This window comes from Dreissena polymorpha, chromosome 3, assembly GCF_020536995.1.
Source record: "Dreissena polymorpha isolate Duluth1 chromosome 3, UMN_Dpol_1.0, whole genome shotgun sequence".
NCBI lineage: Eukaryota > Metazoa > Mollusca > Bivalvia > Myida > Dreissenidae > Dreissena > Dreissena polymorpha.
This window is the reverse complement of record NC_068357.1, coordinates 54,224,902-54,238,573: the sequence shown is the minus strand read 5'-3', so window position 1 is coordinate 54,238,573 and position 13,672 is coordinate 54,224,902. Positions and strand designations below refer to the sequence as shown.

General features: G+C 37.8%; 1 protein-coding gene across 3 annotated transcripts in view; it reads right to left on the bottom strand.

The window, feature by feature from the left end:
- Positions 1-677: 677 nt before the first annotated feature.
- Positions 678-13,672, bottom strand: part of LOC127874198 (WASH complex subunit 5-like) — an 82,051-nt gene continuing 69,056 nt past the window's right edge. For all 3 annotated transcript variants that reach the window (XM_052418408.1, XM_052418407.1, XM_052418409.1), the window contains 5 exons: positions 13,543-13,672; positions 11,767-11,863; positions 4,242-4,398; positions 3,544-3,631; positions 678-1,655 (listed from right to left, as the gene is read on the bottom strand). In XM_052418408.1, the coding sequence (XP_052274368.1) occupies positions 1,590-1,655; positions 3,544-3,631; positions 4,242-4,398; positions 11,767-11,863; positions 13,543-13,672 (538 nt within the window). In that variant the 3' untranslated portion in view covers positions 678-1,589. The remainder of the gene's footprint in view (positions 1,656-3,543; positions 3,632-4,241; positions 4,399-11,766; positions 11,864-13,542) is intronic.

Sequence of the window (13,672 nt, the reverse complement as noted above, 5' to 3'; positions counted from 1 at the left end):
AGTATATGACCTTGAAGGATGACCTTGACATGTCACCAATTAATATGTTCAGCTGTATGAGAAACACATGCATGTAAAATATAAAGTATCTGTATAAAGTGGTACCGACCTTTTGGCATATTTAAAATTAAAATTGACCTATGTAAATGACCTTTGACCTTTCATGATGACCTTGACAATAACATAGTACAAAATAAAATGTGCAACTCCATATGCATTTGAGAAGTCATTATGAAGTTATAGTGTATAGTAAATAAGCGATTTTTACCCATACATTTGACCTTGAAGGATGACCTTGACCTTTCACCACTCAAAATGTGCAGTTCCACGAGATACACATGCACGCCAAATATGAAGTTTCGATGTTCAATATTGCAAAAGATATGGCGAATGTTAAAGTTTAGTGATTTTGACCCGTATCTTTGACCTTGAAGGATGACCTTGACCTTTCACCACTCAAAATGTGCAGCTCCGTGAGATACACATGCATGCCAAATATCAAGTTGCTATCTTATCTTCAATATTTCAAAAGTTTTGGCAAAATGTTAAAGTTTGAACCAAACAAACCAACAGACAGGGCAAAAACAATGTCACCCGCTATAGTGGTGGGAGACATAAAAAAGGCAACTGCAAAAGCAATTTCAAAAGATTCAAACAGTAAAAAAAAAAAACAGCAATCATTTGTATACAACAACAACATTTATTAGCATATATGCAAGATACATTTCTTTTTTGCTACAAAATATTATGGTTCAAAGTTTAAAGATATATGATTGCAATGATAGAAGTTAAAAACACATTACATAGTCAGTAATATATTTGATATATTTACTAAATATATCTCATGTTCAATAATTCATTAGCGTTGTAAATATATTTTGCTATGTTTAAAGTTAATTTTTCATTGAATGTTTACACTCATAAGAAGTTTTGGGTCAGACAGAATGATGAAGTCATTCCTATATTGCCCTCCCATAACTACAAAGTACTTCCGGGCTGTTATATTTAGATTATGGCAAATACTTGAATATAATAATACACAAGTAAGTTATAACTTTAAAATCATTTCAACACTCTCTCATCTTAATATCCAACTATAATTAATAGGTCTAAAGATACCACAGAATTGCACAATGTAGTATGGTTACTTAACATTTATAAATGAAAATATCACAGAACACTTTTAGTGACAATATTTATTAAGCACTTTGTTCAAAATGTCTTCAGCTTTCCTGTTTATATATACCTTTCCCACTCAGAAGCAAAGTGACAATGTCTATATGCAAACAGCATAAAACCAGAACAGCATGCCAGTTACTCGGAATCTGTTCTGGTTTGAAGGGGTTTGCTGCTCATCAGTATTTAAGGGCTGAAAATGAAGTCTTTATTAAAACGTTAATCTACTTTCAAAAGTGTTATTACCAACAACCATAGCAGAATTTTAGTAAGCTATGACACAATCTTATTTTATTTGATTTTCTAAGGGACTTCAACTACATCAAAATGCGTATCTGAGCAGGAAAGGGTAAAATAGACATGTATGGCCCATGGTGGACCTAGACTCCTCATCTAGTTGTTTATTGACTTCATTAGCCCGAGGCATACTGAGTACGGAACTGTTCGAAGATGTACGGAGGAATGTGAGCGTCGACTCTCTGAAACAAGTCACAGCAAGGCTACAAACAACTCATATCCTAGGTTATGTACCACTCATAGTTATAAACAATGCATGTGAGGTTACAGACAACATATGTAATAGGTTATGTACAATCAAAGAAGAATTTTTGTAAGCAATAGCACAATGTGAAAAATATAACAACATTACATTTTTGCCCTTCCATAGCAGTGCATAAAATAAAGGAGTGCACCTCATAATGGGTGCCACGCTCAGCTGTGAAAGCTTGTCAGATTATATTTTTTTTAGAGGTCACAGTGACCTTGACCTTTGACCTTGTGACCCAAAATGGGTATGGCGTGTAGAACTCATCAAAGCGCATCTACATATGAAGTTTCAAAGTTGTAGGTGAAAGCACTTTGATTTTAGAGCCAATGTAAAGGTTTTAGCACAACGCCGGCGGACGACCAGCAGGCTATGACAATACCTCGGGTTTTCTCCGAAAAAAGCCTCGCTAAAAATGATTACAAACGAAATGAATTGCATGTATACAAGTAAAACACAAACATTAATCAACTGACCATATTGCTTTGGGAATATGGCTTGACACAAATAAAATGAGTCCTGTGCAGTCCGTGCAATCTAATCAGAAGCAATACTTTCTGCAGACTGCACAAGCTAATCTGGGACAACACTTGGCGCATATACATTAAGCCCCATTTTCCCCCAGTGTGGCTCAAATGTATTGAAAAATTCAAAGTTGTGCTAAAATATATTGAACATTTCAAAGTTGTGCTCAAATATATTGAACATTTCAAAGTTGGGCTCAAATATATTGAACATTTCAAAGTTGTGCTCAAATATATTGAACATTTCAAAGTTGTGCTCAAATATATTGAACATTTCAAAGTTGGGCTCAAATATATTGAACATTTCAAAGTTTGGCTTAAATATATATTTAACATTTCAAAGTTGGGCTCAAATGTATTGAACATTTCAAAGTTGGGCTCAAATTTATTGAACATTTCAAAGTTGGGCTCAAATTTATTAAACATTTCAAAGTTGGGCTCAAATGTTTTGAACATTTTAAAGTTGGGCTCAAATGTATCAAACATGTCAAATTGGGCTCACATTTATTTTACTTTTTTTTATATTTTTTATGCCCCCGGATCAAAAGATCGGGGGTATATTGTTTTTGGCCTGTCTGTCTGTCTGTCATTCATTGTGTGTGTCCCAAAACTTTAACATTGGTTAAAGTTTTGCAATAACTTTTGCATTATTGAAGATAGCAACTTGATATTTGGCATGCATGTGTATCTCATGGAGCTGCACATTGTGAGTGGTGAAAGGTCAATTTCAAGGTCATTCTTCAAGGTCAGAGGTCAAATAGATGGCTTCAAAGCGGCTCATTAGGGGGCATTGTGTTTCTGACAAACACATCTCTTGTTTTATTTCAAAGCTGGGCTTAAATGTATTGAACATTTTAAAGTTGGGCTAAAATGAATTGAACATTTTTAAGTTGGGCTCAAAATTGAACAGTTCAAAGTTGGGCTCAAATGAATTGAATATTTCAAAGCTGGGCTCAAATTTATTGAACATTTCAAAGTTGGGCTCAAATGTATTGAATATTTCAAACTTTGGCTCAAATGAATTGAATATTTCAAAGTTGGGCTCAATGTTTTGAACATTTCAAAGTTGGGCTCAAATGTATTTAATATTTCAAAGTTGGGCTCAAATGTATTGAATATTTCAAACTTCCGATCAAATGAATTGAATATTTCAAAGTTGGGCTCAATGTATTGAACATTTCAAAGTTGGGCTCAAATGTATTTAACATTATAAAAGTTGGGCTCAAATGTATTGAATATTTAAAAGTTGGTCTCAAATGTATTGAACATTTCAAAGTTGAAATCCAACATAAGTTATACCTTTCTGGATGTACCGGAGAAGTAGATGAACTCTTCTATGTAGACCAGCAGGTTCAGTATCTCCTGGGGCATATCTACAGTCTTCGTTCTATGGTCATGAAACAAAAAAGAGACAAGTTCTGTGGAAACTGAGCTATATGCATGTGCGTTAAATGTCATCCCAGAGACTCTTTAAATGAAACTTATCATTAAAGTGGGATGTGGCGTCCCTGATTAGACTTTGTGGACTGCACAGGCTAATCTGGAACGACACTTTACACACATGCATTAAACCCCCTCTTCACAGAGCACAGCCCAACTATTTTCATGACCAATCACACAATGTATAAGGCCTGGTTGCAGAAAACCCTTGGTCTTCAGATTTGTAGTCCTGTATTGCATAAATAAAGAGAAACTAATGTTTTCACCTGGTCAACCAAATGCCAGACTCGCATTTACATTTAGTTTACATGTATTTATTTAAGTTAGATTGCATCGAAAGCCTAAGGCTTATTTACTTAAACGCTCTTGAGTACTTGGCTTCTTTAGCGGAGATATAAATAACACTCCAACTGTGGGGATCAAACCTGTGACCTCCCTCGCTAGGCATACACCATATCCACACGCAATGGTGACCACTGACAAGACTCACATTTCCAAAGCAAAACAAATAACCCATCAATATCAATGTGGTGTTTTAATATTTGTGGTGTTGTTACCCTGGCATGGCGTCCACAAAAGACCTCACGTACTGCCCCATGTACGCAAGAAACTTCTCTGTATTGTCCACATGAAACTGCTTGAGTAGTGTGATACAGCCAATCACAAAGGGAGGTGCATCCAGGGGGTCTGCAGGTTTCTTGCATACCAGACCATCTGCAAAAATCCAGTTTATGCTTAAAGTTTCATCCCCGATTAGCCTGTGCATCACTTTATGCATATGCATTAAGCCTTGCATACCAGACCACCTGCAACAATACAGGACAAAATATGTGTACATGTGTGAGTGTCGTCTCACATTAGCCTGCGCAGTCTGCAGGCTAATCAGGTATGAAACTTTGCCTGAACTGGAATTTTGTTCAAAAGAGATTTCCTTTAAACAAAAAATCCATAAAGGAAAGTGTTGTAACTGATAAGCCTGTGGGACAACACTTTACACACATGCATTATAAGCCTGTGGGACAACACTTTACACACATGCATTATAAGCCTGTGGGACAACACTTTACACACATGTATTATCAGCCTGTGGGACAACACTTTACACACATGCATTATAAGCCTGTGGGACAACACTTTACACACAGGCATTATAAGCCTGTGGAACAACACTTTACACACATGCGTTATAAGTTCGGGGACAACACTTTACACACATGCATTATAAGCCTGTGGGACAACACTTTACACACATGCATTATAAGCTTGCGGGACAACACTATACACACATGCATTATAAGCCTGTGGGACAACACTTTACACACATGCATTATAAGCCTGTGGGACAACACTTTACACACATGCATTATAAGCCTGTGGGACAACACTTTACACACATGCATTATAAGCCTGTGGGACAACACTTTACACACATGCATTATAAGCCTCTGGGACAACACTTTACACACATGCATTATAAGCCTGTGGGACAACACTTTACACACATGCATTATAAGCCTGTGGGACAACACTTTACACACATGTATTATAAGCCTGTGGGACAACACTTTACACACATGCATTATAAGCCTGTGGGACAACACTTTACACACATGCATTATAAGCCTGTGGGACAACACTTTACACACATGCATTATAAGCCTGTGGGACAACACTTTACACACATGCATTATAAGCCTGTGGGACAACACTTTACACACATGCATTATAAGCCTGTGGGACAACACTTTACACACATGCATTATAAGCCTGTGGGACAACACTTTACACACATGCATTATAAGCCTGTGGGACAACACTTTACACACATGCATTAAACCCCATTTTCCCAGAAGGAGGCTCATATATAAATTAATACTGAGGAAAATTGCTACAATTAAAGCTTACAATAATATTTCAATGTTTGGGACGATTGAACTTTACAGGTACGTACAAAAATAATGGAAAAGCGTATGATTTTATCGTTGCTAAGCGCCCAACACCTAACGCAACACCTAATAATCCTTTTTATCCTATATATTTCCTTCGTATCGGGGGCTACCGCCCCCAAACCCCCGCTTTGTCGATATAGGTAAACAACTGCGTACCGGAAAAGTTCAATCTAGCTCAATGTTTTGTTTGAAGTAAACATTTTTGTTGTGTCTCTTAATGACGATACAAACTGTCAATAAAATGAAGAGGCATCAACTTTTCTGTAGAAAAAAAATCACTTAAGAGTCCTATATTTTTTTTGTATTGTTCACTTCTTTTCACTGGAACATTTCTCACCTATTTCTCTGTTGTTGTTTTTTTTTTAAGTAGGGATTGGCCTATTTGCCTTAGTATTGTGTTTTCTTCAGAGTTTCCTGTTTTCAAAAACAAGTGGACACTCTGTTTCAATGTGAAATGTATATAACATGGCATGCACATCAGGAAGCATTGCATTGGTTTGAAAACTTAAGGCTTACATACTTTATATAAAATAAACCTTTTTTTTATTTTTATTTGATCATACTTAAAGCAGACATGTACATGAGCCTTGCTCTGAAAAATGGGGTTCAATGCATGTGCAGTGTTGTCTCATATTAGCCTGTGCATAGTGTCGTCTCATATTAGCCTGTGTGTAGTGTTGTCTCATATTAGCCTGTGCATAGTGTCGTCTCATATAAGCCTGCGCATAGTGTTGTCTCATATTAGCCTGTGCATAGTGTCATCTCATATTAGCCTGTGCATAGTGTCGTCTCATATTAGCCTGTGCATAGTGTAATCTCATATTAGCCTGTGCATTGTGTAATCTCATATTAGCCTGTGCATAGTGTCATCTCATATTAGCCTGTGTGTAGTGTCGTCTCATATTAGCCTGTGCATAGTGTCATCTCATATTAGCCTGTGCATAGTGTCGTCTCATGTTAGCCTGTGTGTAGTGTCGTCTCATATTAGCCTGTGCATAGTGTCGTCTCATATTAGCCTGTGCATAGTGTCATCTCATATTAGCCTGTGCATTGTGTAATCTCATATTAGCCTGTGCATAGTGTCATCTCATATTAGCCTGTGCATAGTGTTGTCTCATATTAGCCTGTGCATAGTGTCATCTCATATTAGCCTGTGCATAGTGTCATCTCATATTAGCCTGTGCATAGTGTCGTCTCATATTAGCCTGTGCATAGTGCCGTCTCATATTAGCCTGTGCATAGTGTAATCTCATATCAGCCTGTGCATAGTGTTGTCTCATATTAGCCTGTGCATAGTGTAATCTCATATTAGCCTGTGCATAGTGTCGTCTCATATTAGCCTGTGCATAGTGTTATCTCATATTAGCCTGTGCATAGTGTCGTCTCATATTAGCCTGTGCATAGTGTCGTCTCATATTAGCCTGTGCATAGTGTCATCTCATATTAGCCTGTGCATAGTGTCATCTCATATTAGCCTGTGCATAGTGTCGTCTCATATTAGCCTGTGCATAGTGTCATCTCATATTAGCCTGTGCATAGTGTCGTCTCATATTAGCCTGTGCATAGTGTCGTCTCATATTAGCCTGCGCATAGTGTTGTCTCATATTAGCCTGTGCATAGTGTCATCTCATATTAGCCTGCGCATAGTGTTGTCTCATATTAGCCTGTGCATAGTGTCATCTCATATTAGCCTGTGCATAGTGTCGTCTCATATTAGCCTGTGCATAGTGTAATCTCATATTAGCCTGTGCATAGTGTAATCTCATATTAGCCGGTGCATAGTGTCATCTCATATTAGCCTGTGTGTAGTGTCGTCTCATATTAGCCTGTGCATAGTGTCATCTCATATTAGCCTGTGCATAGTGTCGTCTCATATTAGCCTGTGTGTAGTGTCGTCTCATATTAGCCTGTGCATAGTGTCGTCTCATATTAGCCTGTGCATAGTGTCATCTCATATTAGCCTGTGCATAGTGTCATCTCATATTAGCCTGTGCATAGTGTCATCTCATATTAGCCTGTGCATAGTGTCGTCTCATATTAGCCTGTGCATAGTGTCGTCTCATATTAGCCTGTGCATAGTGTCATCTCATATTAGCCTGTGCATAGTGTCGTCTCATATTAGCCTGTGCATAGTGTCGTCTCATATTAGCCTGTGCATAGTGTCATCTCATATTAGCCTGTGCATAGTGTCGTCTCATATTAGCCTGTGCATAGTGCCGTCTCATATTAGCCTGTGCATAGTGTAATCTCATATTAGCCTGTGCATAGTGTTGTCTCATATTAGCCTGTGCATAGTGTAATCTCATATTAGCCTGTGCATAGTGTCGTCTCATATTAGCCTGTGCATAGTGTCGTCTCATATTAGCCTGTGCATAGTGTCGTCTCATATTAGCCTGTGCATAGTGTCGTCTCATATTAGCCTGTGCATAGTGTCATCTCATATTAGCCTGTGCATAGTGTAATCTCATATTAGCCTGTGCATAGTGTAACCTCATATTAGCCTGAGCATAGCGTCGTCTCATATTAGCCTGTGCATAGTGTCATCTCATATTAGCCTGTGTATAGTGTTGTCTCATATTAGCCTGTGCATAGTGTCGTCTCATATAAGCCTGTGCATAGTGCCGTCTCATATTAGCCTGTGCTTAGTGTAATCTCATATTAGCCTGTGCATCGTGTTGTCTCATATTAGCCTGTGCATAGTGTAATCTCATATTAGCCTGTGCATAGTGTCTTCTCATATTAGCCTGTGCATAGTGTTATCTCATATTAGCCTGTGCATAGTGTCGTCTCATATTAGCCTGTGCATAGTGTCGTCTCATATTAGCCTGTGCATAGTGTCATCTCATATTAGCCTGTGCATAGTGTCATCTCATATTAGCCTGTGCATAGTGTCGTCTCATATTAGCCTGTGCATAGTGTCATCTCATATTAGCCTGTGCATAGTGTCATCTCATATTAGCCTGTGCATAGTGTCGTCTCATATTAGCCTGTGCATAGTGCCGTCTCATATTAGCCTGTGCATAGTGTAATCTCATATTAGCCTGTGCATAGTGTTGTCTCATATTAGCCTGTGCATAGTGTAATCTCATATTAGCCTGTGCATAGTGTCGTCTCATATTAGCCTGTGCATAGTGTTATCTCATATTAGCCTGTGCATAGTGTCGTCTCATATTAGCCTGTGCATAGTGTCGTCTCATATTAGCCTGTGCATAGTGTCATCTCATATTAGCCTGTGCATAGTGTAGTCTCATATTAGCCTGTGCATAGTGTCGTCTCATATTAGCCTGTGCATAGTGTAATCTCATATTAGCCTGTGCATAGTGTCGTCTCATATTAGCCTGTGCATAGTGTCGTCTCATATTAGCCTGAGCATAGTGTAATCTCATATTAGCCTGTGCATAGTGTCGTCTCATATTAGCCTGTGCGTAGTGTCATCTCATATTAGCCTGTGTATAGTGTTGTCTCATATTAGCCTGTGCATAGTGTCGTCTCATATAAGCCTGTGCATAGTGTCATCTTATATTAGCCTGTGCATAGTGTCGTCTCATATAAGCCTGTGCATAGTGTCATCTCATATTAGCCTGTGCATAGTGTCATCTCATATTAGCCTGTGCATAGTGTGATCTCATATTAGCCTGTGTATAGTGTCATCTCATATTAGCCTGTGTATAGTGTCTCCTCATATTAGCCTGTGCATAGTGTCATCTCATATTAGCCTGTGCATAGTGTCATCTCATATTAGCCTGTGCATAGTGTCATCTCATATTAGCCTGTGCATAGTGTCGTCTCATAAGCCTGTGCATAGTGTCGTCTCATATAAGCCTGTGCATAGTGTCGTCTCATATAAGCCTGTGCATAGTGTCATCTCATATTAGCCTGTGCATAGTGTCGTCTCATATTAGCCTGTGCATAGTGTCGTCTCATATTAGCCTGTGCATAGTGTCGTCTCATATTAGCCTGTGCATAGTGTCGTCTCATATTAGCCTGTGCATAGTGTCGTCTCATATTAGCCTGTGCATAGTGTCGTCTCATATTAGCCTGTGCATAGTGTAATCTCATATTAGCCTGTGCATAGTGTACTCTCATATTAGCCTGTGCATAGTGTCGTCTCATATTAGCCTGAGCATAGTGTAATCTCATATTAGCCTGTGCATAGTGTCGTCTCATATTAGCCTGTGCATAGTGTCATCTCATATTAGCCTGTGTATAGTGTTGTCTCATATTAGCCTGTGCATAGTGTCGTCTCATATAAGCCTGTGCATAGTGTCATCTTATATTAGCCTGTGCATAGTGTCGTCTCATATAAGCCTGTGCATAGTGTCATCTCATATTAGCCTGTGCATAGTGTCATCTCATATTAGCCTGTGCATAGTGTGATCTCATATTAGCCTGTGTATAGTGTCATCTCATATTAGCCTGTGTATAGTGTCTCCTCATATTAGCCTGTGCATAGTGTCATCTCATATTAGCCTGTGCATAGTGTCATCTCATATTAGCCTGTGCATAGTGTCATCTCATATTAGCCTGTGCATAGTGTCGTCTCATAAGCCTGTGCATAGTGTCGTCTCATATAAGCCTGTGCATAGTGTTGTCTCATATAAGCCTGTGCATAGTGTCATCTCATATTAGCCTGTGCATAGTGTCGTCTCATATTAGCCTGTGCATAGTGTCGTCTCATATTAGCCTGTGCATAGTGTCGTCTCATATTAGCCTGTGCATAGTGTCGTCTCATATTAGCCTGTGCATAGTGTCGTCTCATATTAGCCTGTGCAAAGTGTAATCTCATATTAGCCTGTGCATAGTGTACTCTCATATTAGCCTGTGCATAGTGTCATCTCATATTAGCCTGTGTATAGTGTTGTCTCATATTAGCCTGTGCATAGTGTCGTCTCATATAAGCCTGTGCATAGTGTCATCTTATATTAGCCTGTGCATAGTGTCGTCTCATATAAGCCTGTGCATAGTGTCGTCTCATATAAGCCTGTGCATAGTGTCATCTCATATTAGCCTGTGCATAGTGTCATCTCATATTAGCCTGTGCATAGTGTAATCTCATATTAGCCTGTGCATAGTGTCATCTCATATTAGCCTGTGCATAGTGTCATCTCATATTAGCCTGTGTATAGTGTCATCTCATATTAGCCTGTGTATAGTGTCTCCTCATATTAGCCTGTGCATAGTGTCATCTCATATTAGCCTGTGCATAGTGTCATCTCATATTAGCCTGTGCATAGTGTCATCTCATATTAGCCTGTGCATAGTGTCATCTCATATTAGCCTGTGCATAGTGTTGTCTCATATAAGTCGTCTCATATAAGCCTGTGCATAGTGTCATCTCATATTAGCCTGTGCATAGTGTCATCTCATATTAGCCTGTGCATAGTGTCATCTCATATAAGCCTGTGCATAGTGTCATCTCATATTAGCCTGTGCATAGTGTCATTCATATTAGCCTGTGCATAGTGTCGTCTCATATTAGCCTGTGCATAGTGTCATCTCATATAAGCCTGTGCATAGTGTCGGCTCATATTAGCCTGTGCATAGTGTCGACTCATATTAGCCTGTGCATAGTGTCGTCTTATATTAGCCTGTGCATAGTGTCATCTCATATTAGCCTGTGCATAGTGTTGTCTCATATTAGCCTGTGCATAGTGTCATCTCATATTAGCCTGTGCATAGTGTCATCTCATATTAGCCTGTGCATAGTGTCATCTCATATTAGCCTGTGCATAGTGTCATCTCATATTAGCCTGTGCATAGTGTCATCTCATATTAGCCTGTGCATAGTGTCATCTCATATTAGCCTGTGCATAGTGTCGTCTCATATTAGCCTGTGCATAGTGTCGTCTCATATTAGCCTGTGTAAAGTGTCGTCTCATATTAGCCTGTGCATAGTGTCATCTCATATTAGCCTGTGCAGTCTGCACAATAATCAGAAACAACACTTTCAGCTTGTATGGTATTTTCGTTTGGATGTGACACTTTAAACCAAAAATATTATAAAAGGAGAAAGCGTTGTTCCTCATTAGTCTGTGCTGACTGCACAGACTAATCTGGGACGACACCTTACACACATGCATTTAACCCCATTTTCCCAGGGCCAGACTCATATCCTTTCTGCACATGTACTTACTTATCTGCTTGCTGTAGGTGAGCTTGGAGATGTGTGAAATTACCAGCAGAAAAATGAAGAGTGGAAAGTTTGGCAGCGGCGGAGTTGTAATGTAAATCTGAAATACACACAAAATGTACTGAGAAGGTAAATAAAATGTCAGTTTATTTGATTAGGTAATATCTCTTATTACAAAATGGCTGTCAGTAAAAAGATAAATTACTAAATTGATCATATCAGAATTGAACACATTACATACATGCATTATGAATTATCTTTTATGGAAATATAGTGTGTTAAACTGCTTTAAATATGGAAAACATTGGACAGGCTGCCAAAATAAACTTGTTGAGGTTTTATCGAACATTATGTGGTTTTTCATATTGTAACACTGTATATGAAATAAGCAATTTTAAATCACATTAAATACAGTAAATGATGTACATGGCTTCATAAAGTGTCCCATTTTACATTTATTTCAATCACACAAAACAGTCAGTTATGCATTTGGTTTCATACAATGTCCCATTTTACATTAATTTCAACCACAAAAAAAACAACAGTTATGCATTTGGCTTCATACAGTGTCCAATTTTACATTAATTTAAACCACAAAAAACACAATCAGTTATGCATTTGTCTTCATAAAGTGTCCTATTTACCATGAAACCATATGCATTAAATGATAAGGGGTACCATTTTCTATTAACCATATTTCGATGTCATGCATGATTCAAACCTCTGTTTTGATACTTTATCTTTCACGTGTTTGTAAAATATGGCTTAATGCATACACATAAACCGTCCTCCCAGATAAGCCTGTGCAGTGCCTTTACTTTTTCTAAATTTACTAATTTTTCTTTAAAAGAGACTTTGTTTAAACAATTTGTTTTATTGAAGTGAAAAAGTGATCACTTATAAGTCTGTGCAGATTACAAGGACTAATCGGGGACAACACTTTACACATTTGCATTTAGCAGAGAAAGACGCATACATACACAGTAAACAATGAATTTGGTTTCATAAAGGAACCTCTGTTATATTTAACAGTATGCAATAAATGATTCAGGACACCTTTTTCTAATCTAATAAAATATGTCAATTATATAATGATTCAAATCTCTGTGATATATACCGGTACTTTACCTTAATTGAGAGGATTGTAACACTTTACCTTAATGAGAGGATTGTTATACTTTATCTTCATGAGAGCATTGTTATACTTTATCTTCATGAGAGGATTGTTATACTTTACCTTCATGAGAGGATTGTCATACTTTATCTTCATGAGAGGATTGTAATATTTTATCTTCATGAGAGGATTGTTATACTTTACCTCCATGAGAGGATTGTCATACTTTACCTTCATGAGAGGATTGTTATACTTTACCTCCATGAAACAATTGTTATACTTTACCTTCATGAGAGGATTTTTATACTTTACCTTCATGAGAGGATTGTTATAAATTACCTTTCATGAGAGGATTGTTATAAATTACCAATAATGAGAGGTTTGTTATACTTTATCTTCATAAGAGGATTGCTATACTTTACCTTAATGTAACGATTGTTATACTTTACCTTCATGAAAAGTTTGTTATAATTTACCTTCATAAGAGGATTGTTATACTTTACTTCCATGAAAGGTTTGTTATAATTTTCCTTCATAAGATGATTGTTATACACTACCTTCATGAGAGGATTGTTATACTTTATCTTCATAAGGGGATTGTTATATTTTACCTTCATGAGAGGATTGTTATATTTTACCTTTATGAGAGGATTGTTATACTTTACCTTCATTAGGGGATCATGGAAGCCCGAGGCCTCTAGGTACCCAGCAATTTCATACATTAGGGGGTTTTCCTCCTTAGGGTAGGGCTTCGTAGGGTCGGAGTAGTGGACCTCAATGTCTGCCAATAGGGCA